Source organism: Globicephala melas, chromosome 3 (assembly GCF_963455315.2).
Source record: "Globicephala melas chromosome 3, mGloMel1.2, whole genome shotgun sequence".
NCBI lineage: Eukaryota > Metazoa > Chordata > Mammalia > Artiodactyla > Delphinidae > Globicephala > Globicephala melas.
In genome coordinates, this window is record NC_083316.1 from 125,297,025 (window position 1) to 125,322,179 (window position 25,155).

Below are 25,155 nucleotides of genomic sequence, written 5' to 3' on the forward strand. Positions count from 1 at the left end.
TAACCAGCAGTCACATTTTCCTGCCCTTCAGAAAATTCACCAAGATTACTTTTCCTTATAACCGAGAAGACCTATTATTAAATAATTATGTTATAAAATATAAGTAAAATGTGTGAATGTATATGGATAAGTAAAAATAGGGCAGTAAAGTTGCCTTACAATGTACCTAATTACCCACCATCCTCCCTCTCTGCCCAACCAAGACCTAGTTACCACAGTTGGTATTTCTTTGTGAATAAAAGTAAAATTGAATTCCTGAAACCGTTTTAACAGTGGGAGAACGTAGTTCCTGAAATAATGCTGGGCAGTATGGACAAGGATTAAATGATTACCCAGGTGATACTTGTGGTTTAATAACGGAACTACAAAGTATGCTCACATATCAAATGCAACTTTTTTCCTTTTCTGATTACTTATGTCAATACTTACTTCTCAGTGTATACTAAATTGATAAAGATTCGTTCATTCAGGAGCTTCAAAGATTAAGTACCTAAATGGTGTGATTTTTAAAATTATTTTCCCTTGTTTATCTGAAAATTCATACAGTAATAAAGCTATCTAACTTCTACAAAAGTAAATATGAAGAGTTCTGCTTACATTTAAAAAATATTTGGAAAGTTATTGGAGTGTTTAGCCTGCTAAACACTAAATCATCAGGTTATGCATCTGTTTATCTTACATATGTGTTACTGATGGTAATTGATAAGTGCTTCAGTTATCGTTATGTTGTTAGAATACAGTATATTCTAGTTCCAGAGCATATAATGCTCTTTAAGCATTTTATGCCACTTGTTTGAAGCTGAGAGAATTCTTATATTGAGGTAATCAATTCTAGAAAAACTAGATCTGAAATCTGATCTACACTTACCTAAAGTACGCTAGGGGAAGGGGAAGAGTTGACGCAGAATATCATTCAGCAATAATGCAACTCCAAATTATTTTTAAAAACTGAACAGTCTATCTCAAGTTTACCATTAGGTAAAGAATTTCAATGGTAGATCAACACATTTCCTCATGTGGATGTTAGAGATCTAAACATAATCCTGTTTTCATTTAGGTTTTCTCTAAATTTTACAAACTTTAAGCAAAAGCCACAAAGAAACATCTTAGTAATGTTATGTTTGCCAAGTATGTCTGAATAATGCCAACGTAAGAGGTGCTTGAGCAAGATCTACATTCTCCAGAATTAAAACAAAACAAAAATAATCAAAATAAAACAGTAAGAAAGAAAAGCACATGAATTTGGGATTGAGGTTGGAATAGGAGACAGTTTCAGACCTGGTTTAATCCTGAGAAAGATGGGTCCTGAGAAGAACTAACAGTCATGCTTCTTTTCCTCTTCCCCACTGGAGATTCTAAACACTAAACAGACAATAGAGGGTGGCAGTGCATCAAACAGTATTGCTTACATTGCAACAATGGCCGGCGCAGACAGGCAACACCGAGGCATTAGAGAAAGAACAGGGTAGCCAAATGCCATCCTTCTTCCACCAAGCACTGTAGCTTCTCAGTTTTCCAAATAAGAATCACATGCTTAAGAACATTTGAATTCTGGAAAATACTCAGGTTTTTAATGCCACTATATTGTGTCACTGCCTGAAACAGGGATAGCAATGGTGACATTTGGCTCTTTAATTTATTAATAAAAAAGGGGGGAATTTGGATCTGCAATCTTTGGTATCACAATCTGCCCTTCCCCTAAAAAAGATTGTACAGGGGAAAAAAATCTTCAGTAAGGAAGAGGTAGAAGGCATTTAGTCACCTTAAAATTTATTTTCATAAGCATGCAGGGCTGATTACTGGAAGAGATGAGCAAATTCACTATGATTGGAGTGACTACTCCTAAATATCAAATTCAGAACAATTTTCCAAATAAGAAATTTGACTTTAAAAATCAACCTCAAAAGCGCCCCCCACCCAACTCTTTACCCACAAATAGAAAACTACTGGAACAAGCTGACCGAAGAATCCAGTCTCATACAACTGGCATATTTCAAACTACAATACAGAAAACACTAAAAACCAACTACATAAACAAAACACTAATCTAAAATGTTCAAGAACAACATTTAGAATTTGAATCTTAGGTAAAACACTGCACTTCTAACCCTAGGGTCTCTCTCAATCTGTTTAACAGCAAAACAGCTTCACAATATTCTTTTTAATATCTCTAAAAGAGGATACAAGATTCTAAAAAGGTTTACGTATCACTGGTCAATTTGGATTTCCTAACACAACTATGTGATTAATAAGCTATTTTAAAGGGGGGAAAAAAGCAAAGAGGTATTATCTAGGCCATCATTAAATTTAAGACAAAAACCATGTACTGCAATGTCAACATGCAGAACATGGATCACATGAGGATAATGGGTCTTTAGCAGGAAGAAAATGGGAAGACAAGGGCTGGGAAATGGTCAAAAGATTAGGGTCATACTGACAAAATTGCCCCCCAAAATTAAGACTAGTAATTTTTCAATTAAATTACCAGGTTTTATAGTAACAATTAAGACCTGGATGCTTCAAAGAGAGAAGCCACATAACATTAAAAAAAAAAAAAAAGATGCAATTGGGAATGGCAAGAAAGGTTGTAGGTAGATTTAAACATCTTCTATTATTTAAAGCTCAGCTTTCAACAAAAAAATTTTAATTCCTAAAACTTGGTCAGACCAACATTAATAATGTCTCACGCATTAACAAATAACACCAGTTCTAATGGTAATGGCTCCAAGTTGGCATTCATACAGGCAAACAAAGGTAAACATTTATAGCTAGACCTAAAAACACCAAACATTCCCTAATGGTTTAATAAAACAAATGGGAATGTTCCTTCCAAAAACAAAACAAAACAAAAAACACAAAAAACAAAACCCCCCCAAGTTGTCCTGAAGTTGAGAATTTCTATCAGATCATCAGATCATAACATGCTTAGTGCATTGCCAATGCTGCCTGTCTGCCCGAGCTCAACATTGAATTAATTAAAAAAAAGCAATTCACTCAGTAAAACTAATCATTGCAGAAAAAATTCAACACAATTAGTTTTTAACTGCAATCATGCGTCACTAGCTAAAACCCAACCACCCCATAAATTCAATCATTCTGCAGCCCCCAATGAACACTAATTTCATTGTATGTATGTTCATTTCACTTGTCTACACTTCCCTTTGAAAAGGAGAGAAGAGGGGTGGAGACCCCACCCAACTTGGCACCCAAATAAGAAACTGTCAACTACTTTTGAAACAGGCCCAAAAGTTATCCTTTTGAATACACAAATCCAAGGACTGAAGAATTCTCATTATCAACCATGCTTAGTCAGCAAATGTTAACGCCATGGTGACAGATGGGTCAGTGGTTCCCACGCTGGCACAAGCACATATATTAAAAAAACCCACACTTCAGAGACAAAGGTTAAAATCTGATTTTTAGCATTCAGGAAGAAAAGTACATGGGGTTTTTTGTTTGTTTTTTTTGTTCGCTAGCTATTTGAATGAATGAAAAATAGATACAACTGCTCAATAGTTAAATAAAGATGATTACATTTTCACTATAAGCCCTTGGAATTTTATATTTCCATATAAATAACTAACCTTGGTTGGGTAAGTTGGAGAGAATTTATTTCAAGTTATTAAGTTAATAGATTATCCTTCTAGTACAATCTTTTAAAGCAATTATCAATAGGAAATTCAACTTACTATGACTCTTAATTTAAAGACTGAAAGTTCACCAAAGCAATTCTTGAAGTTTTTTACTCTTTGTTCCTTCATGCAAAGAACATGTGACTAACCTTATTACAGTGACGCCCAATACCCATTAAGAAGTTATCTGGTTTAATGTCTCTGTGTATAAAATTCTTTGTATGCACATATTCAATTCTACTGATCATCTGGAAAAAAGGGGAGGAGAGAAAATTAAGTGATTTGTATTAAGTGACAAAAGAAAACATTATTTCTCAATTACTTCAATATGCCAATTATTTTTCAAGATCGCAGGTATACTTTATTAACTTTATTTAGAGTTCACAAAGACAGTGCTAGTCAAAATTAAAAAGAAAGGGCAACCAGGCACTGCATTTACCTCTAGACTGATGGATATATAAGCATAAACCAGAAGTGTTCTTTAGGCTTATTCTTTCACTATTAATGATTATAAACATGATAGTAGCAAAACATGACCTGATAGCAAAAAATGGTTTTATTTTTAAATTACAAAAGTAATACATTTAGAATTGTTTCAGTTGTTGTAATAAAGTATATAAAGTAAAAGCCAATCCTATGCCTCCTGACGTACCTATATAAATATAAAAACAGCCTGCTACTGCCCAGATCTATTTCCATGCTCTTATATACATACACACATAAACTCACTTGTGCTTGGGAGTAAGGGGTGTTGACCAATTGATATAGTAGCTATAAGTTGTTGTTATTGCTTTAAATTGAAATAGAAACGGTCCACTCACTTTATTCTTGTTCACTTGTTTTTAACTAATTATAACCCAAACATTCCTGGAAGTTGGTACCATACAATGTAAGCATGTAACTTTTTATACAAATGGGGACATACACACGCTGGGTTTCCTTTCTTGCATGCCTTTTGGACTCTCCCATGATTTTTCTCCATACTTGTATGATCATATTCCAAAACTGAATAATAAACATGCCATTCTAACAAGCTTTTCTTAATTTCTTGGAAATTCTGCCTCGTCAAGTGGTATGGTCTTAGCATTCTTTTTAATGGCTATAAATATTCTATGGCACAGATGGAAGTACTCTCCAATTATCCCCTAACTCACAGTATTCCCATTATTTCCAATATTCTCCCACCATAAACAATAATGCTATTAATAATACTTAAATATATCCTTACCTACTAGCGCTTTTATTTCTATGGGTTATAAATCCCATACTATTACAGCAGAGTTGCTGGGCTGAAAGGTATGTATTTTTTTCATTTTGATAGGTGCCATCAGACTGCCCTTCAAAATAGCTTATAACAACTCATTTTTTTCAGCAGTAGTGTTCTTTCTCCCACTAGCAAAGTTATTTCAGTTCTTTCTAAATTTTGCAAATTTGACAGGTACTGACCTCGCTTATTTCCCTAACAGTTTGGAAACCTGCTTGTTTTTACTGACCTTTTGGATTTAGTACTATTCTATGAACTGTCAATCTATACTCATCCAGTATTCTTTTGGCTTGTCCTTTTCTTGCTAATTTTTAAGAATTCTTTGCATACAACAATCTTTTATCAGTCATTTGTTATGTAAATAGATATAAATTTTGAAAAATTTGTCTTAACTCTGGCATCTCTTCTATAATAGTTTTAATTTCCAAATTATCAACTATGTCTACCTTTTCTGTAAAATACAAGTTGTATTTGAAAGTGTTTTCCATGTGCAAAGGCTGCCAACATTATCTTTCTACCCATATGTTCTTGCTCTTCTAGTAGTATATGTCAGGATTCTATTTTTTACTTGGCCTCATTTTCTCTAGAGCTTTTATCACCATGGATATACAGATTCTAAATCTTACTCCTCTACCTTGGCAAATGTCTTTTGAAGCCAAATTGTAATCTCTGGCTTAAACTATTCATACTCTCAAGGAAGTAGATGTATACAATGTTCAAATAGCATCTTTAGGTACAGCAGCAACTCATGTATTAAAGAAGTAAAACAAAACCACTGGCTCACTTATGTATATATTTGTCCTAGCTAAGTAATACCCATAATTAAACTATGAGTATTAACTCACAGGGGAAATGTGGGGCAAAAGACAAATTAATAGCACAAACTACAGACTACTTCAAGTATTGCCTGTCATCTATGGGGCAAGACTCAGCTGTTTCCTTCTTAAACAAATACTTTGCTGCAACCCCCTTTCCTAAATTACATTCTTTCTCTCATGTTACTAGTGTATCCAATATATAGACTTCTATGACAGAACCCTTCCATTTTTCTCCACTAAACTCTATGCTCCTAGAGGGAAGAGACTAGTTCTTCTTCTTTGTACCTCCCAGTGTTAAGTACAATGGCAGTCCCCGAATAAATGTTCACTGTATGAATGCCTATGTGTTACTGAGCCTACAGAATACAAACTCCTTTATTAAGATTCATTCACATGTCATATTAAGAGGTTTTAATCATAAATTCCTTGACATTTACCTATTATCTTTGACCATATTATCTGTTTCCTCAAGGCTTGTTCCTGACCCTATTATTCCCCATCTTAAAATTCTTTAAAACTAATTTTCCTTTTTATTTCCTTTAGTTCAAAAAAATCTAATCTTGGCTTTAAAACAATTTCATCTAATCTCCAGCCAATGAATAAATCTAATTCATGACATAAAAATTTCCCTGGTTTTGCTTACCTATTACCAATGGCCGAGAATCCTTTACTTCAAGAGCATCTACCTGGTCAAAAATTATTCCTTAAATTACTTCAGTACCTTATTTTCCTCAAAAATACACCTTTCATAAGGATTCAACACATAATACATAGCATTCAATTTGCTTAATTTAAACAAAATTTCAATATATACATATTTATCTATATTTATATACAAACACTCCAAATCCTTTCTTCAAACAAAATTTTATAAGGAAACCTGCTATATTCAACACTAAAACAAATACACTCTATCTGATGGGAGCAGCTTGAAAACTCCTAGTCTATAGGTGTAATAAACTAGTATAATCCGTTTTTGTCCTATACCCATGGGAAAACATCTACAAGTCATATTAGAGTAATACACTTGAATGACTATACCTTACTATGGATCTTTTTTTGCTGATCCAAACGTTAAACAGTGACACATGGGACTATAATTCTCCGGTTTACACACATTTAAATTATAGTTAAGTAGTGGTAAACAGTAGTATTTCTTAGTTTTTATTCTCATAAAAGTTTCACATACCTGGTCAGCTAACATAAGTACAGTTTTCATTGTGAACCTTCTTGAACAGAAATTGAAGAGGTCTTCGAGGCTGGGTCCAAGAAGATCCATGACTAGCACATTGTAGTCTTTTTCCTGACCATACCACCTAATAAAATGAAAGGGGGAAAAGGGAGGGTATTATAAAAAGCTGATTATCACTTAACATCACCAAATTTTAAAAAATTTGAATAAGATAGTTTTTCCTCTCTGGTTAGGTTTTATTTAGGGTTAAGTTTTCCACTATTCAGTTGATGAACTCACTGACTGACTACATTGCCCAACACAAGGTAAAGAGATTTTTTCCTGTCAAGCAACCCATTGTCCAATTAAGTCAGTACTTGTGTGGCAGCCTTAACATTCCTCTTAACCAGGGCAGCTGAATTCTATATCCATCCACCACTGATTCCTGAGACGATGGGCAAGTTTCTTAACCTCACCTGGTCTTACTTTTTAACTGAAGAAATGAAGGAGATTCTACTAGTCATTCCAAAACGTTTCAGAAAGCAAAGATCCCTTTCACTATAACTCATGTTCCATTTCCCACCAAGTTGTATTAATAAGGAGTCACATTTTTGCTTAGTTCCCGATCACAGAAAACAATCATATTACCACAAAGATGACATTTGCTTTTTACTGGAAGAATCATGCTTTAATTATCCGTTGCTATATTACTGTGGATATACAATTTGCCCCCAATAACTCTAGGAATATCAACTGCTAATTTCAGAGACTACAAGAACTGGAAATCACTGCAATAAATGATTTCAAGTTTCTATATGCCTGTAAGTCTGGTACGGGTAATTTCCTGAAAATAAGCACTACCATTTTTATTTCAAACTTATCTAGATTATGAATTTTGCTTGAGGGACATCCCTGGAGGTCCAGTGGTTGGTTGGGGCTCCGTGCTTCCACTGCAGGGGGCACGGGTTCGATTGCTGGTCAGGGAACTAAGATCTTTTATGCCATGTGGCACAGCCCAAAAAAAGGCATTTTGCCATTATTTAAAATGTTAAAAAAAAAACAAAACAAGGAAGTTATTTTAAAGCTAGACTGGAGTGATTTCTTTGTTAACTCTAATAAGAAATGATACCTGGATTTACCATTTGAGAAGTTTATGTGTTTTAAAAATATTCAAAACAGGGGAAAAAGGCTTAAAAAAATCTGTGTCAAAGGCATTAATGAATATCAGTTTAGTGGAAAACTGTTCAGTGTTTTTGGTTTGCTTTATAATTTTATTTATTTATTTATTTTTGGCTGCGTTGGGTCTTCATTGCTGCACGTGGGCTCTCTCTAGTTGGAGCGAGCGGGGCGGGGCTACACTTCGTTGCGGTGCGCGGGCTTCTCGTGGTGGCTGCTCTTGTGGAGTGCGGGCTCTAGGCGCACGGGCTTCAGTAGTTGAGGCTCACGGGCTCTAGAGCACAGGCTCAGCAGTTGTGGCACATGGGCTTAGTTGCTCCGCAGCATGTGGGATTTTCCTGGAGCAGGGATCGAACCCATGTCGCCTTCATTGGCAGGCGGATTCTTAACCACTGCGCCACCAAGGAAGTCCCGTTTAGTGTTTTTAGTGTTATTTCTTTTTTAAAATTTTGCTCTAATATGTTATTCTGTTATAAAAGAAAATTAAGACTGAAACTAGAGAATGGGGATTTTGTATCTTAATAACTATATTTTTCTAGAAAATGCAGAACCAGCTACTTAAGCATGGTCTCATATTCAGATCCAATGAATACGCTCCCTAGAATCTTATGTAAAAGATCGTAAGGTGACTAGGCTTAAAAAGCTCACATTCCTTCCTACGCTTTTGCTTCAGCTGTTCCCGAGGACTACTACTTCGCAAACATGATACACGAATAACTACCATCGAACACACAAAGGAATTCATTTTCGTATGTCTTTGCAGAAAAAGGTAGCCTGATGGGGAAAGTTTCTGCTTAACCTTACAGATTGTGCTCACTAGCCTAAGAAACGCAACAGATGTACCAATCTCAGAATGGCAGAGTTGATCTGCCCTTATTGTATCTAAAACTATGTTCAAAGCTGCTGCAATTATCCCTTTTCAATCCTTTATTTTCCATATAGGAATTCAACACCCTTCACATACATTCCAACATTTACAACACTTGAAAGAAAAGCTCACAGTGGTGGGTTTAAGAATCTGCCTTCCAATGCAGGGAACACAGGTTTGATCCCTGGTTGGGGAACTAAGATCCCACAAGCCACGGGGCAACTAAGCCTGCTTGCCACAACTATTGAGCCCGTGTGCCACAACTACTGAGCCCTTGCACCACAAATAGAAAGAAGCCCGTGAGCAGAAATGAAGAGCCCACTCACCACGATGGAAGATCCCACGTGCCACAAGTAAGACCCAACACAGCCAAATAAATAAATATTTTTTTTTAAAAAAAGGTAAGTGATGAACAAAGTGAATAGCTTATGTTCTCCTTTCCTGATTCCTGTTTTGTTTTCCTTCTTTTTTTTCTTCTTTCTTAACGGCAGAGGCAAATCTGTGCTAGGAAGCTGTCAGAAACTTCAAAACCAGTCCTTGCCATTATAAACATCCAATACTAAGAATATGGCAGATTTTTAATATAAAAATCTAATTTATCGGGGCTTCTCTCGTGCCGCAGTGGCTGAGAGTCCGCCTGCTGATGCAGGGGACACGGGTTAGTGCCCCGGTCCGGGAAGATCCCACATGCCACAGAGTAGCTGGGCCTGTGAGCCATGGCCGCTGAGACTGCACGTCCGGAGCCTGTGCTCCGCAACGGGAGAGGCCACAAGAGTGAGAGGCCCGCGTACCGCAAAAAAAACAAAACAAAACAAAAACAAAAAAACCTAATTTATCTAGGTTTTAGAGAAAAATAAATGACTCTATAAAAACCCACCAAATCCAGAAAGAGCTAAGGCAGTGATGGGAAGTCACTAAGAATCAAAGGCAAAAGAGAAAGCACAAATCAACTCTCATAAGACTACATCTCATGTCTACATCAACAAATTTGTACCAATGGCTCCCTAACAAAATTACAATAAAGTGAATTTTACAACCATCCAATCCAAACTACAAACTTGAAATGTCAAAGGCACAAATTCATACTTCACATCTTCATGCAATCACACAATTTCATAAAGCACTTTGTGGGAAGTCATATGTAAAGTAAGTCTTTAACAGAATACTCTCATAATAATTAGAAACAAGGGGGAATTAGATGAATTCAGAAACACACTTTAAAAAAAACCAAACAAGTTATTAGGCATTTTTCTCCATATTGCTTAAGTGTATGAGTTTAAGACACAGCCCCTATTCTCAATATCAAGAAGACAATCCATAAAAAAACAACTAAAACATAAATGATTCAAAGGCATTTTCCTCCATGGTGCAACTACGGCACTTCTAAAATAATTAGGTCTTTCCGCTTAGAAATTGGTATTATAACTCTTTAAACCTAAGTGACAGGTGTTTCTTTCATTCCTCCTTTTGATCTCAAGGAATATGTAACTTATTTCTCTAAATCTAACACCTCACACCCTCCCCATCTGTGCTTTCCACCTGTGTAACCCATCCCGACATTATTACACACAGATTAGGAGCCAGGAACAGCCTTCTGCTTATCCAAATCCTACTTACTCAGTTTCTACCTTCACCTCCACGTTTTCCACTTTTATTCTGCAAGCTGCTAACTCTCCATTTTCAATTGCAACATCCTAATACCCAGATGCCAAACAAATCTTCCTTAAGTAGACTATCCCACATTGGTCTCCCGTTTCACAGAATTCCTATAGCCACTGACTACTGCCTATATCCAAGATCTAACCCCTTGACAATACAAATCTTCAGGTACTGTTACTTTGGCGTTTCTCTCTCTACACCTGTAAGATAAAACCTACTGTTTGTCTTATGTCTTCATAGAATCTGGGTAATGAGCAAGCACTAAGCTGATTCTCTGAGATCATTTAAGTTTGCAGACAATCTGAAACCCACAAACATGAAAACCTCACTCCTATTCTCCACTTTCTAGGTGCCTTCAACCAGAAACTCAGGTCTTATCTTTAGACATTTTTCAACATAAGCAGCAATGTGTTGCTACTAAGTACACTATGGTAAAGTCATGTGCACACTGTAGGTAACTCAGATACTTATGAGATTAAAAACAAACTGGTTTGATTTGGACCTTATTCTTCCTAATAGTTTCAAAAGATGCAGAAGAATCAAGTAATTTAATGGATGAAAGCTAAAAAAAAAGGGGAGGGGGCAAGGTCTCATTTACTATTTGTTTGTTTCAAATCAATGTCTTTAGACATAGTGTTGCCTGACCAATCAAGGAAGTAGGCCAAGGAATGAGCTCGCAACTTAGAAAACCATCATTTCTTACTGAGAGCATAAAAAAGGTACCTTAAGGTCTGAAGAAGATGCTAAGAGAAGGAAGGTCCATCTCTCTGATCTTATTTCCTTCCTCTAAACCCATATCCAAACTAATTCTAGTTAAAAAATTAAGAAACAGATAAAAAGCACAAGCCTAAGATAATACATGCACAAGTCAATAGGGCTGACCAAAAAATGCTAACAGAATTCAGAAAAAGCAAACGATCAGTGGGAACTACATCTGTCCAAAGAAAGAAACCTAGTGAAAATGGTCTGTTACTAGTCAGATCCTGAAGGAGGGATAATATTTTGATAGATAAGGTAGAAAAAGATGTGCTAAGGGCTTCCCTGGTGGCGCAGTGGTTGGGAATCCACCTGCCAATGCAGGGGACACGGGTTTGAGCCCTGGTCCGGGAAGATCCCACATGCCGTGGAGCAGCTAAGCCTGTGTGCCACAACTACTGAGCCTACGCTCTAGAGCCTGCGAACCACAACTACTGAAGCCTGTGCGCCTAGAGCCCGTGCTCCACAGCAAGAGAAGCCACTGCAATGAGAAGCCCGCACACCACAATGAAGAGTAGACCCCGCTCGCCGCAACTAGAGAAACCCTGTGAGCAGCAATGAAGACCCAACACAGCTAAAAATAAATAAATAAAAAAAGATGTGCTAGGCAGAGGCAAGAATAGACCATGGGCTCGCATAAAGGGGCGAATCAAAGTGACTGATAGTTTGGGGCTATATTATAGACTCTTGAATACCAGGCTAATGTGCTTTAAATTCTATAGATAACTGAGGAATTATCAGTGGAGTATGGATGGGACATAAGTATTAAGAGTTGGCCTTGGTATCAGTATGCAATATGGAAACTGGGGAGTAGGGGAAGGAGTGACAATGACATGAGAACCAATTAGAAGAGTTATATTATAGCTGAAGATGTGGAGCTAGAGGTTTCTTTTCTCTATTAAATCTCGATGAAAATGGAAATACCTTAGAAAAGAAACAAAATGACTGAAATGAAATATTTTAGGTATTGCTATGAGACCCAAGGACTTCCAAGAATAGTAAATCAGTGTAATTATCGTAAATACTCAGTTCAGATTAAAGGACCTAAATATGCCCATCCCTATGACTATAACAATAACAAGAGAAAAAAGAACATTTGTTTAACGTAGGTCTTCCCCCTCTGACTTGATGGGTGACGGTTAATTTTATGCATCAACCCGACTGGGCTAAGGGATTCTGAAATAGCTGATAAAATGTAAAACAGTATGTGAAGGTATCTCCAGAAGAGATTAGCATCTGAATGACAGGCTAAAGAAAATCACCCTCCCTAAAGTGGGGTACCTGAACAGAATAAAAAGGCAGAGGAAGAGAAATTTCCCTCTCTGCTAGAGCTGAAACATTCATCTTCCATCTTCTGCTCTAGGACATCCGTGCTCCTGGTTTTCAAACCTTAGGACTCAAACTGGGACGTAAATCATTGGCTCCCCTGGTCTCAGGTCTTTAGGCTTGATCCAGAACTACACTGCTGGTTTTCCTGGGCTTCCAGCTTATAGACCACAGGTCATGGGACTCCCCCTTTTTTTTTTAATTTTTTTTTTATACAGCAGGTTCTTATTAGTTATCTATTTTATACATATTAGTGTATATACATCAGTCAAAATCTCCCAATTCATCCTACAACCACCCCCACCACCACCACTTTACCCTCTTCGTGTCCACACGCTTGTTCTCTACATCTGTGTCTCTATTTCTGCCCTGCAAAGCGGTTCATCTGTACCATTTTTCTAGGTTCCACATATATGCGTTAATATACGATATTTGTTTTTCTCTTTCTGACTTACTTCACTTTGTATGACGTCTCTAGATCCATCCACGTCTCTACAAATGACCCAATTTTGTTCCTTTTTGTGGTATATATATGTACCACATCTTCTTTATCCATTCATCTGTCAATGGGCATTTAGTTTGCTTCCAGGTCATGGGACTTCTTAGCGTCCATAATCGTCTGAGCAAATCCCTCATAATAAATCTCTTTCTCTCTACCTATAAATATATCTCGCTTTATTGCTCTTTGCAGGTATCACGTTTTTTACAAACTGTGGCAACCCTGCCTTGAACAAATCCATCAGCACCATTTTTCCAACAGTATATGCTCACTTTGTGTTTTTGTCACATTTTCATTATTTTTATATTTTCGTTATTATTATATTTGTAATGGTGATGATCTGTGATCTTTATTTTTTTATTTATTTTTTTTTTGCGGTACGCGGGCCTCTCACTTTTGTGGCCTCTCCCGTTGTGGAGCACAGGCTCCGGACGCGCAGGCTCAGCGGCCATGGCTCACGGGCCCAGCCACTCCGCGGTATGTGGCATCTTCCCAGACCGGGGCACGAACCCGTGTCCCCTGCATTGGCAGGCGGACTCTCAACCACTGCGCCACCAGGGAAGCCCTGTGATCTTTATTTTTGATGTTATTATTGCAAAAAGTTACCACTCGCTGAAAGCGCAGATGATGGTTAGCATTTTTTGGCAATAAAGTATTTGTAAATTAAGGTAGGTACAATTTTTTTAGACATAATGCTATTGCACACCTAACAGACTACAGTATAGTGTAAACATAATTTTTAATGCACTGGGAAACCAAAAAATTCGTGTGACTTTGCTTTATTGTGGTATTCTGGAACTGAACCCATAATAACTCTGAGGTATGCCTGTATATATGATCCATCGGTTCTATTTCTTTGGAGAATCCTAGTATAATAGGGGCGGCCATTTTATGTCTTGTTCACAACTCTATATTCCCAGCATCCAGCACAATGCTTTACATGCAGGAAATGCTAACATTTGCTGAATTAAAGAATAAAAAGCTGTATTAGAGGTTTTTACCAGGCTAGGGCATGCTTGACGTGGCAGATGAGGAAAACAAAAAAAGGAATACAAAAATACTACCTGTACCGAAAGTATAAAGTCATCAGGAAGCATCTACTCATCTTTGATTCAAATAAGTCAAATAATTATAAAAGTTTAGAAGTGACAGTCGTAACAGATAAATGTCTTTTCCTATGCCATTTATCTTCCCATCTTTAGATTATTAATGTCAGAGTCTTCACTGAACTAAAAGTATGAGCACTGAATCAGTGCTGTAATATACCCATTTTCATAGCATCTACATTCTCAAGACAGTGCATCTCAAACTTAGTCTCTTGCCAAATTATCATCATCCAACTTTTATGTTCCTTTTTATGAGGGTAGAAATTAAGGACCTGGTCTAGTACAATCTCGCTCAACTCTAAGAACTAGCTCAAGTTCCCCCTTTAGGTTGCTACTGCTAACAGTTCCAGCCACCTTACTCTCTTTAGTCTGAATTCCTTTTAATGTTCCTATACATTAATATTTACGTACACCATCCTTAACAGTAGAATTTTGCCTTTCATAATATTATAAAAACTATAGATAGCTCTTCTTCCCATCCTTCAACAGCACCCAAATTACCATGGGCCAAAAAAAGTCACCTACAGGCAATTCTTGTTTATCTTTTCCTGTATCTTTCTTCTTGCTTCTCATTGTAATCATGCCACGTTGCCTTCTTTTCCCTTTTTGTTCTGTTTCTGGCATGAGTGTGTCGGGGTTAACAATTCATTTAAAACAGTCAAGAAAGGCACTTCCTTCTCCCCCCTCCTCCTAAATTACCAGACTTCAACAGCAGGCGACCCTCAACCACAACACAAGCCCTCAATTCTCAATTTAAATTCCTGAGTCTCAAAAGTCACCAATCCTCCTAGTACTGCATTCAATAGTTGATTACTTCTGAAAGGTGGAAGCATCTATGAACTTGAGTCTTAAGACACTGTAATCCTTTAACCTAGAATTGTTAGTACTTATTAAGCTCCATTTTATTAATGGCATTCATCATGAAAGCAGAACTATGATGCACAGCTTTGACTACATTTTGATTCATGTAACTCTTCGGCGCTTCTAAAGAACTAGACACAGGACTAAAATGTGGGTAACCTCCTGATTTTCTATTAACTCTTGGTATACAAGATTGCTGTGTAACTCTCATTCTCCTTCTCTGCCCATATTTGCTCCTTAGATTTGTGGCCTGCGTTTTACTTTGAATACCTAGGTACCTAGAATTTAATGAACTAAACTTTTCTCTTGCCATCAAAAATTTAAGACCAGGCTTCCCTGGTGGCGCAGTGGTTCAGAATCTGCCTGCCAAGGTAGGGGACACGGGTTCGAGCCCTGGTCCAGTAAGATCCCACATGCTGCGGAGCAACTAAGCCCGTGCGCCACAACTACTGAAGCCCTTGTGCCTAGAGCCCGTGCTCCCCAACAAGAGAAGCCACCACAATGAGAAGCCCGCGCGCCGCAACGAAGAGCAGCCCCCGCTCACAGCAACTAGAGAAAGCCCACATGCAGCAACAAAGACCAAATACAGCCAAAAAAAAAAAAAAAATTAAGACCATCAATCTATTTCCTCCTCTTGCAATTTCATTTAAAACACAATTCATATTTTATAAGGTCAGTAACACAAAATTTTTATTCATAATGCTTTGGATTTACAACTTGCAGAAATACCTTTGAAATAGTTTGGGATCCAGAGCATTTTAACTAGAGAAAGACACTCATTGCTGCTATTTGGCTACTGCAGGGAACTGGAAAATCAGGTTTAATAAAGAAAACAGACACTAAGTTTTCTGGTGAATTAAGCAACTAGAACCAGAAACACAAATACCGATTAGACCGATTTCTCCATACTAAAAACTGATTTAGACGTTAAGTAAGAAAAGAACCACAGTTTTAGCTGTGGGTATGGTGATCAGAGTAATAATTCTGATAATGTGATGAATTCAAGAAATTTTAGATATTAATTCTATCTTTTTTTTTAATTTTTAAAATTTATTTATTTATTTATTTAGACCACGGTCTTCGTTTGGGGTCTTCGTTTCTGTGCGAGGGCTTTCTCTAGTTGCGGCAAGTGGGGGCCACTCTTCATCACGGTGCGCGGGCCGCTCACTATCGCGGCCTCTCTTGTTGCGGAGCACAGGCTCCAGACGCGCAGGCTCAGTAGTTGTGGCTCACGGGACTAGTTGCTCTGCGGCATGTGGGATCTTCCCAGACCAGGCCTCGAACCCGTGTCCCTTGCATTGGCAGGCAGATTCTCAACCACTGCACCACCAGCGAAGCCCCTTAATTCTATCTTTTACTTCACCAAACCTTTCCCAGAACTTTCCTAGGTCTTCCAAACCTTTTTTAATTGGCTAATTTCCCCACCCTTACAATCTCACACCCCTGGGGAGGGCACTGATAAGCATAGAAGTAATTTAAAATTGAACAAGACTAGAAAGGGAAAAGAAAATAAATACTGGAAATCCACCAACTGAGAGACCAATCCTGCATCAATGTATTTAGCTACAATAACCAAGAACTTGCCCAAACAAGTTGTGTGGGTGGGTGGGAGGTGCTAGTTCTACACCAAGTGTTCTGAATCTTTTCTGTTGTCATGGATCCCCCACCTTTGGTAGTCTAATGAGGCCTACTGATCCCTTCTCAGAGTATTTTAAATGCATAAAATAAAATATATAGCATTATAAAGAAAACCAATTTTAGAGAAATTCAGTAACCATAAAATTACTTTAAAATCAATCTTGCTATAGTAATATACATGCTCCATATTAAAGCATTAAATAAGATTTAGAGGCAGGTCTAACTAGTACTATAATTTTGGATATAAAGACTATTTTGGGGGCTTCCCTGGCGGCGTACTAAGTACTAAGTACTAAGTAGTACTAAGTATCAAAGCACATTTTTTTGTTCGTGGTTTTTTTTTTTTTTTTGCGGTACGCGGGCCTCTCACTGCTGTGGCCTCTCCCGTTGTGGAGCACAGGTTCCAGACACACAGGCTCAGCAGCCATGGCTCACGGGCCCAGCCACTCTGCGGCATGTGGGATCTTCCCGGAGGGCGTGAACCCGTGTCCCCTGCATCGGCAGGCGGACTCTCAACCACTGCGCCACCAGGGAAGCCCTTTGTTTGTGTTTTTAAAATTTGCGGGTTAAGGAACATTTATGCATCTTTTAAGGCAGAGGGCAAGGAACAAGGGGACTGATGTGGAAATACTACAGCATAATTCAAAGATCTTAGGGATGATATTGTGAGTAAAGGATTAGTAGTAGCAGTTAGGAGGGTTAGGATGAAGAAGGAAAGCGAATCATCTTAATTGACATTATTATTGCTGAGTGAAACACATATGATGCCCAAGTTTTAGATCTTATTCTGCAGTCTATTTACCTTAAAAATCTGTTTACAGCAGGGTTCTTAACTTGGTTCAGGGATTTACCCTCCACAAGGTCAGTGAATTGGATAGGAAAACAATTCCACCCTTATTTTCATGTACTTCCCCGGCGGCGTACTAAGTACTACTAAAGCTCCTATTAATTTACCCTTTCAATATTTATGGTGGCTAACAAGACAAAACCCAATAATTCTTGCTCTCATAGCTTACAGCACAGTCTGTGTAGGCAAACACATATGATGAAAGAGAAACTGATGGTGAGAAGGTACAAATTATGGGGACCCAATAGATCTTTCAGAGGGAGGCATTAGGAAAAGCTTCTCGACTAAGAAGTATGTTGATTCTTGAAGCATGAACAGAAGACGGCCCGGTAAAGAGGTGTGTCGGGGTTAGGAGTACGCATTAAGCTTGTTATTCACAAGAAACTGAAAGTACCCAGCGTAGTTGGTTCATTGTAAGACAAGATCATCCGATTTTCTTGTTCACGGTTAACTTGTTGAAAATCTAGTTTCTATTTGCCATCTTACTTTCATTTTTTGTTCTTGGTTCCCAGTATAATGGTTATCATTCTCATCATACTACCCAAAATTATACTTCAAAGATCACAAATGGTCCTTGCTGTCACTGCTCTCTCTAGCTTTGGTCATAGTAGTACTGGAAGACAGTATGTGGAGAACTGGAACCTCCAGAGGAATACAAGTATTAAAATATACTATTCCACTGGGAAATGGGACAATATACCTGTACTTTCACAATACCAATTATAAAGGGTTGATCAAATCTTTTCTTTTTATTTATTTATTTTTGGCTGTGTTGAGTCTTCGTTGCTGTGCGCGGGCTTTCTCCAGTTGTGGTGAGCAGGGGCTACTCTTCATTGCAGTGCGCGGGCTTCTCATTGTGGTGGCTTCTCTTGTTGCGGAGCACAGGCTCTAGGCACGCAGGCTCCAGCAGTTGTGGTGCACGGGCTTAGTTGCTCCGCGGCATGTGGGATCGTCCCGGACCAGGGCTCGAACCCGTGTCCCCTGCACTGGCAGGAGGATTCTCAACCAGCAGGATTCTGCACCATCTGGGAAGCCCCAAACCTTTTCTAATAGGCAAATGTATAAAGTAGATTAGTAGCTATCTAGGCCTGGGGGGATATGGAGAGTGATTGCTAATGTGTTCAAGGTGGTTTTTTTTGGGGGGGGGGTGATGAACATTTTAAAATTGGATTATGGTGATGGTTGCACAACTGTACATATAGTAAAAACCACTGAATTGCACACTTTAAGTAGATGATGCTTACATAGGTAAATTATCTCAATAAAACTGTCAATCTTTTACCAAAATCTGCTCCTCCAGTCTCTGTTTCAACACTTATTAAGGACCTGCTATGTGTGTGATACTGCTGCTAAGGATGCCATAAGCAGCATAAGGCCTAAAAGAACAGATAAGTGACAAGTACAATATAAAAGCGACAATAAAGTAAATATAAAACACAGAGGAGGGCTTCCCTGGTGGCGCAGTGGTTGAGAGTCCGCCTGCCGATGCAGGGGACACGGGTTCGTGCCCCGGTCCAGGAAGATCCCACATGCCGCGGAGCGGCTGGGCCCATGAGTCATGGCCACTGAGCCTGCGCTCTGCAATGGGAGAGGCCACAACAGTGACAGGCCCGCGTACCGCAAAACAAAAACAAACACAGAGGAGCAAGCAACTTATTCAGAAGATAAAAGGGAAGGCTTCTTAGAAAAGTTAGTATCTGAGCTAAACTTTGAAAAATGCCCGTTACCTCTCAACATAGTCTCCTACTTTCAGTCACTCCTCTACAGTTTCATGGTGTCGTTTCTCTGCTATGAAAACCAATGCCCCTCCCTAATTACACACCAAAAAAAGCAAAGTTTCATATGTATATGAGGAACTCCAAATATCTGATCTCTGCCTATCCTTTTTTCTCTGCCTATCCTTTAATTCTATATCCTTATTCCCTCACCAGACTGCCCTCAGGCCATATCACTGAGTCAACAGTGACTTACTAAGCATGACTGTATACTGAGCTCTATTCCAGCCAAAGCCCAAAGCCTTACAGTCTCATTCCTTTTCTTTCTCTGGAATAGCTATTACCTCCTCCTAAAAACTGACTTCCTTTAACTGCAACACCCCATTATCCCAACTCTCCTCTTGCCTTGATTAACTCTGAATTTCCACCACAGGGTTCAGTCCTCACTTCTCAATTTCCTTTCTCCACTATCACTTCTATGCTGATCTCGCTCAGATCTAACACCAGTCCTAGTTCCCTGGCCTAGGATTAGGTCTGTATTTTCTGCTAACTTAATTATACAAGAGCTAAACTTGGGATACGCTGCACCTTAAACTCAACACATCCAAAGCTATAACCATCCACCCTACTTTTAAAGTGTTTAGGACTTTGCACTCCCAATGCAGGGAGCATGGGTTCGATCCCTGGTTGGGGAACTAAGATCCCACATGAGGCAGCCAAAACAAAACTGGGCCCCCTTTTCCTTCTTCCTAATTTAAATCTCAAATTCTCAAGGCTAAAATCACTTACCTCCACTCCTTAAGAAGAGAAATATGAGAAAACGTACATTAAAATGTTAGAGCAAGGGACTTCCCTGGTGGCACAGTGGTTAAGAATCCACCTTCCAATGCAGGGGGCGCGGGTTTGATCCATGGTCGGGGGAACTAAGATCCCACGTCCTGAGGGGCAACTAAGCCCGCGTGCCACAACTACTGTGCCCACACGCCGCAACGGAGACCCAGTGCAGCACGCATAAATAAATAAATAAATACCTTAAAAAAATGTTAGAGCAAAAAAGTAACAAAAATCAAAATATCTCTTAGTACACTTCAGAGACCAAAAGGTTTCCTTTAGGGTGCTTTTTGCACTATAGGAATCACCTGTATTAAGACCGTTTTACATATAAAGATTTAAGAGAACAAATAATTTTGGCTAGATGAAACATTCCCCCCACCACATTCTACAGTAATTAATTTGCTTAGCAAATCCTTCTTAAGTAGATAGATTCTAGGTTAAAAAAATTTTAACTCAAATTTCTCTGTATTAGCAAATGAACACAAAAGAAAACAAACAATTCCAAAGTTTGATATAATCTTTTAAAAGTAGACCAGAAGAAAGAACACAAAGTCTGGGCTTGAAATGTTAATGCAGATATAGGAAAGGGGAAAAATGGAAGAGGCAACGCAAGCTATTATAAAGCAACGATCTAACCTGAAAGAAAAAAGCAATGAATGAACACATGAATATCTATCCATAAATTTAAATTCTATGTAAACCTGAACTAATAATATAGAACTATGCAATATATACTTATAAAAATAAGCCCTTCAGTGACTAGACAATTAAAAAGTGGCCCAGTAAACCAGAAGTTGGATTTGAAAATGGGAAGCTGGTTGAACTCACAGTATATGCAATACAGTGCAAAGAACAGTGAACCAGCAGCCAAAAAAAAAACAGGTTCTAGTTCTGGCTTTGCCATTTTCTTACCGGCATAAGCCATTTTTGCTCACTGATAAACCTTTTTTTTTTTTAAAGAACTATATATTTATTTATTTGGCTGCACCAGGAATTATTTGCAGCACACGGCATCTTCGTTGCTGAGTGCAGGATCTTTAGTTGTGGCGTGCTTTAGTTGCGGGGTGCAGGATCTTTTAGTTGCGGCATGTGGGATCTAGTTCCCTGACCAGGGATCCAACCTGGACCACCTGCATTGGGAGCACAGTCTTAGCCACTGGACCACCAGGGAAGTTCCACTGATAAACATTCTTAATATAACTTATCTATTATACCTATCAAGAGATACAATAGTAATTATGAGATTGTAAAAGCACTACACAAACAAAAGGATTACTTTCATTACAAAAAGCAGTTGCCCAACAATTATGAAATGACAACAACCAAGACAACAATAGTCAGAGCCCTCTCAGCAAAATAATCACTAACTACCCCCAACTGCTCAATACAATGGAGTGTCAAAACCTCAACACAGTATTTCCCAAAGCATGGTTCTGCGGTCTTTAGCAGAAATTATCTGAGGTTACTTGTTAAAAATACAGACTCTTGGGGCCCATTCCAGTACTGGTCAAACAAATCTGGGGGTGAGACAGTAAACCCTACATTTTAAACAAGCTCTGTAGGTAATTATTATGCATGGTTGATGTTTGAGAAATGCTGACTAAGCAGGATTCACAAGGAGACATAATGGGGTCCCTGCTGACCTCTCCAATCAAGGCAACCTCTGCATGGTTCAGAATGCTGTTTGGGGCTCAAACTCATATTATCCCTTTGATGTTAAGGGAAGGTTCATGTCCTTACAGGAGATTTAGACATCTTTGCTCCTAATTTTCAGCAAGGGACAAATTCACAATTATACACATGTCAGGTACATGGCAGATGCTCAATAAGAACGTAAGCCTCACAAAATTTTTGTCTGTTCACTGAAATGTGCCCAGTATCTGAAACTGCCCACCCAGTATGTAGTAGGCACTCAAATATATGTATTTGTTGACTGAATGAAAAACGTTTGCTAATTCTCTAGAAGGTACTGTACAGGTACTGTAAAGTTCACTATCACTCTCCAACAACAGAGCTTTAATTTTTAGAGAAAAACCCAACATCACTCCCTTTCTTAAGAAGGATACAAAGTATTAATATTATGGAGGTCCAAAAATGAGAACACTAGGATTTCAATAAGTGAAGCTTAGTGGTAACAATAATTTCAATCAAGTGAGAAGAGCCAAAAGCAAAACAACCTAACGTGAATACATAGTGAATAGGGTAGTAAAGGAATGGAAAAGGAAAAGAATGGTATTTACATAAAGGTATAAAATCCAGTCTTTTAAGAATTTCATTATAGTGTTACCAAGGACAATGTATTAGACACTTCTAATATAACTGAAAGACTTGGAAAATTTGGAACTTAAAACAAAATTTACAAAAACTTCATGCTACTACTTTCCAACAAGGCAGCTTTAAATCAGATCTCACACTCCCCTTGCCATAAAAGCCACCTTAAGTACAGAATAATCTGGCAGTGTAAGGAAGTGTAACAGATAAGTACTCAGAGCAGCTTCCAGACAACCTGAAATATAGGACAGCCTCAATTTCAGGTTAATTTGCAAACCTTGCCATTGCACACTTAAAGATGGCACAAACAAAACATATGATGTGTACTATGTATGCTTAGTCACTGTCGCCATCTTGTTTCCCTTTAATAAAAAAAACTTCTGTACAAAAACTGCAAGTCAGAACCAAAAGAAATTCCAAAAGGCCAATTCACCACTGATAAATACTTATGCTGACAAATGTCCACCACATCAGCAAGTCTTTACTGTGAAATTAATAGACACCAGCATTTTGATATGGTAGTATCTTTATATCAGGATTCAAAGCTAAATCAACTAGTACAGCCATATTTCCATTTGTAAACTGCATACCACCTAGTGAGTTCAGCTGAGTTCACTTAAGAAATACTAAAAGTGGGAATTCCCTGGTGATCAGTGGTTAGGATTCTGCACTTCCACTGCTGGGGGCCTGGGTTCAATCCCTGATTGGGGAACTAAGATCCCAGAAGCCGAACGAGGCAGCCAAAAAAAAAAAAAAAGAAATACTAAAAGTCATACCCCCAAATCAATTAAATCAAAATATCCGAGGTTAGGAGCCAGGTGTCAATATTTTTTTTTTAAGTTTTCTAAGTGATTCCAATGTGCAGCAAAGTTTGGGAACCACTGAAAGAGGCAGTAAGATCTATTCAAATAACACATCAGCTGTGTGACTCTAGGCAAATTAACCATTTTGACTCACACTTTATATAAAACCTCAACTTACAGGATTGTTGTAATGATTAAATGAGACCATGTGCAATGCCTGGATATTGGTTGATTCTTTTTTTCTTGCGCATAGATGGAAAAAAGAATGTTTAGCCACACTAAATTCAACCAACTACCCACTTATTTCAAAGTACATTATCAATGTTATGAATAAAAGGCAACTAAAACAAAATGGCATTGCAGAGAATGGAAGATGCACCTTTTATTCTACTGATCCCATCAATTTATATAATGCATTAAAAAAACTCTTAAGGGCTTCCTGGTGGCGCAGTGGTTGAGAGTCCGCCTGCCGATGCAGGGGACACGGGTTCATGCCCCAGTCTGGGAAGGTCCCATATGCCACGGAGCGGCTGGGCCCGTGAGCCATGGCCGCTGAGCCTGCGCGTCTGGAGCCTGTGCTCCGCAACGGGAGAGGCCACAACTGTGAGAGGCCCACGTACCACAAAAAAAAAAAAAAAAAAAAAAAACTATATATATATATATATACACACACACACACACATATAAAACCTATGTTGTCACAAAACATAGCCTACCAAGGATTAGCAGTATTAAAAAAAAATCAAATATTCTTTATCTCATTAGGGAGTGTGGGTTACATCAGTGTATGCATTTGTCAAAACTGAGTCAATGGCACATTGATCTATATATACTTCATTGTATGAAAATTACGTCATTTAAAAAAATTCCATTAAGACATGGATAAGTACATGTTATGTGATTACTAGTTATTAACAATTTTCAAGAGCCACCTGAGATTGTATTGGAAATACAAACAGTAACAAAAAGCATAATTTAGACTAGTTATTCATTTATATTAGGAAACCTATTAAGGTACTCATTTAGCCTCAGAAAAACTTCTGTTAAAACTCAAAGGCTGATTTTAAGAATAAAATGGAATAAACCAAAAGATTAGATTTATAACATTTGTTTCAAACTCTAGTTTTCTCTTGCATAGACTTCTTGACATTAAAGTTTCTTACTAAACAGGACAGATCATGAGAAAACATCACTAAATCATACCTTAGGTACAGATTAAATGTACTCGGAAACAAAATAATCTAGCTCTAAAATCGACTAAAGCCAAGGTAGTAAAATCCATGGACTATACAAGGGTTTACAAGTATTTACTCCACTTTAAGATACAAATTAATAATGTCCACAAAAGTTCTCATCCAGCAATCCATGGATTCAAAAGGAAGAATAAGAATCATAAGGATCTAATTAAATAATAATACAAACAATAGGTTACTTACATTTATCAGTTTTTCTGTATGAGACCAAACGCCATAGAGTGAAGGAGGCAAAATATGGCTCTGCAGCATCAAATGAAAAGGTGTGGGTTATGTGAGCAGACATGATTTGACCTTGACATAAAGGTGAAAATGGCTCACAGGAAAATTGGAAGTTAGGAGATTTCTAGTAAGCCCTCTGAGACTCAACAGTCTAATTTATATATCATGAAGTGTTGGGCTATTATCTCTCAGGGTTCATCCAGCTCCAAATGCTATCTAAGCATCATTACATTATTCCATTACTAGAAATCCAGCATAAGCCAATATACGTACCCTTAGTGTACCACGGATTCAGTTACTGTATGAATCCTGTGATCTGTAATGTTATCTCTCTAATAAAGACATACCCAGTGTAGACATCATCTTTGTTCTCTGATAAGAATATTAGAACTTATTTACAGGATATATGCCCAGTGCCAAAATCTAAGATTAAAAT

At 38.0% G+C, this 25,155-nt stretch overlaps 1 protein-coding gene across 4 annotated transcripts in view; it reads right to left on the reverse strand.

Annotated features, from left to right (window-relative positions):
* CSNK1A1 (casein kinase 1 alpha 1) overlaps positions 1-25,155 on the reverse strand; it is a 48,933-nt gene that overhangs the window by 18,469 nt on the left and 5,309 nt on the right. For 3 of the 4 annotated variants that reach the window (XM_030847376.3, XM_030847373.3, XM_060296427.2), the window contains exons 3-5: positions 6,904-7,030; positions 3,782-3,880; positions 1,279-1,362 (exon numbers count right to left, since the gene is read on the reverse strand). In XM_030847376.3, coding sequence (XP_030703236.1) covers positions 1,279-1,362; positions 3,782-3,880; positions 6,904-7,030 — 310 coding nt within the window. The remainder of the gene's footprint in view (positions 1-1,278; positions 1,363-3,781; positions 3,881-6,903; positions 7,031-25,155) is intronic. The other variant, XM_030847377.3, reaches the window with a different exon arrangement.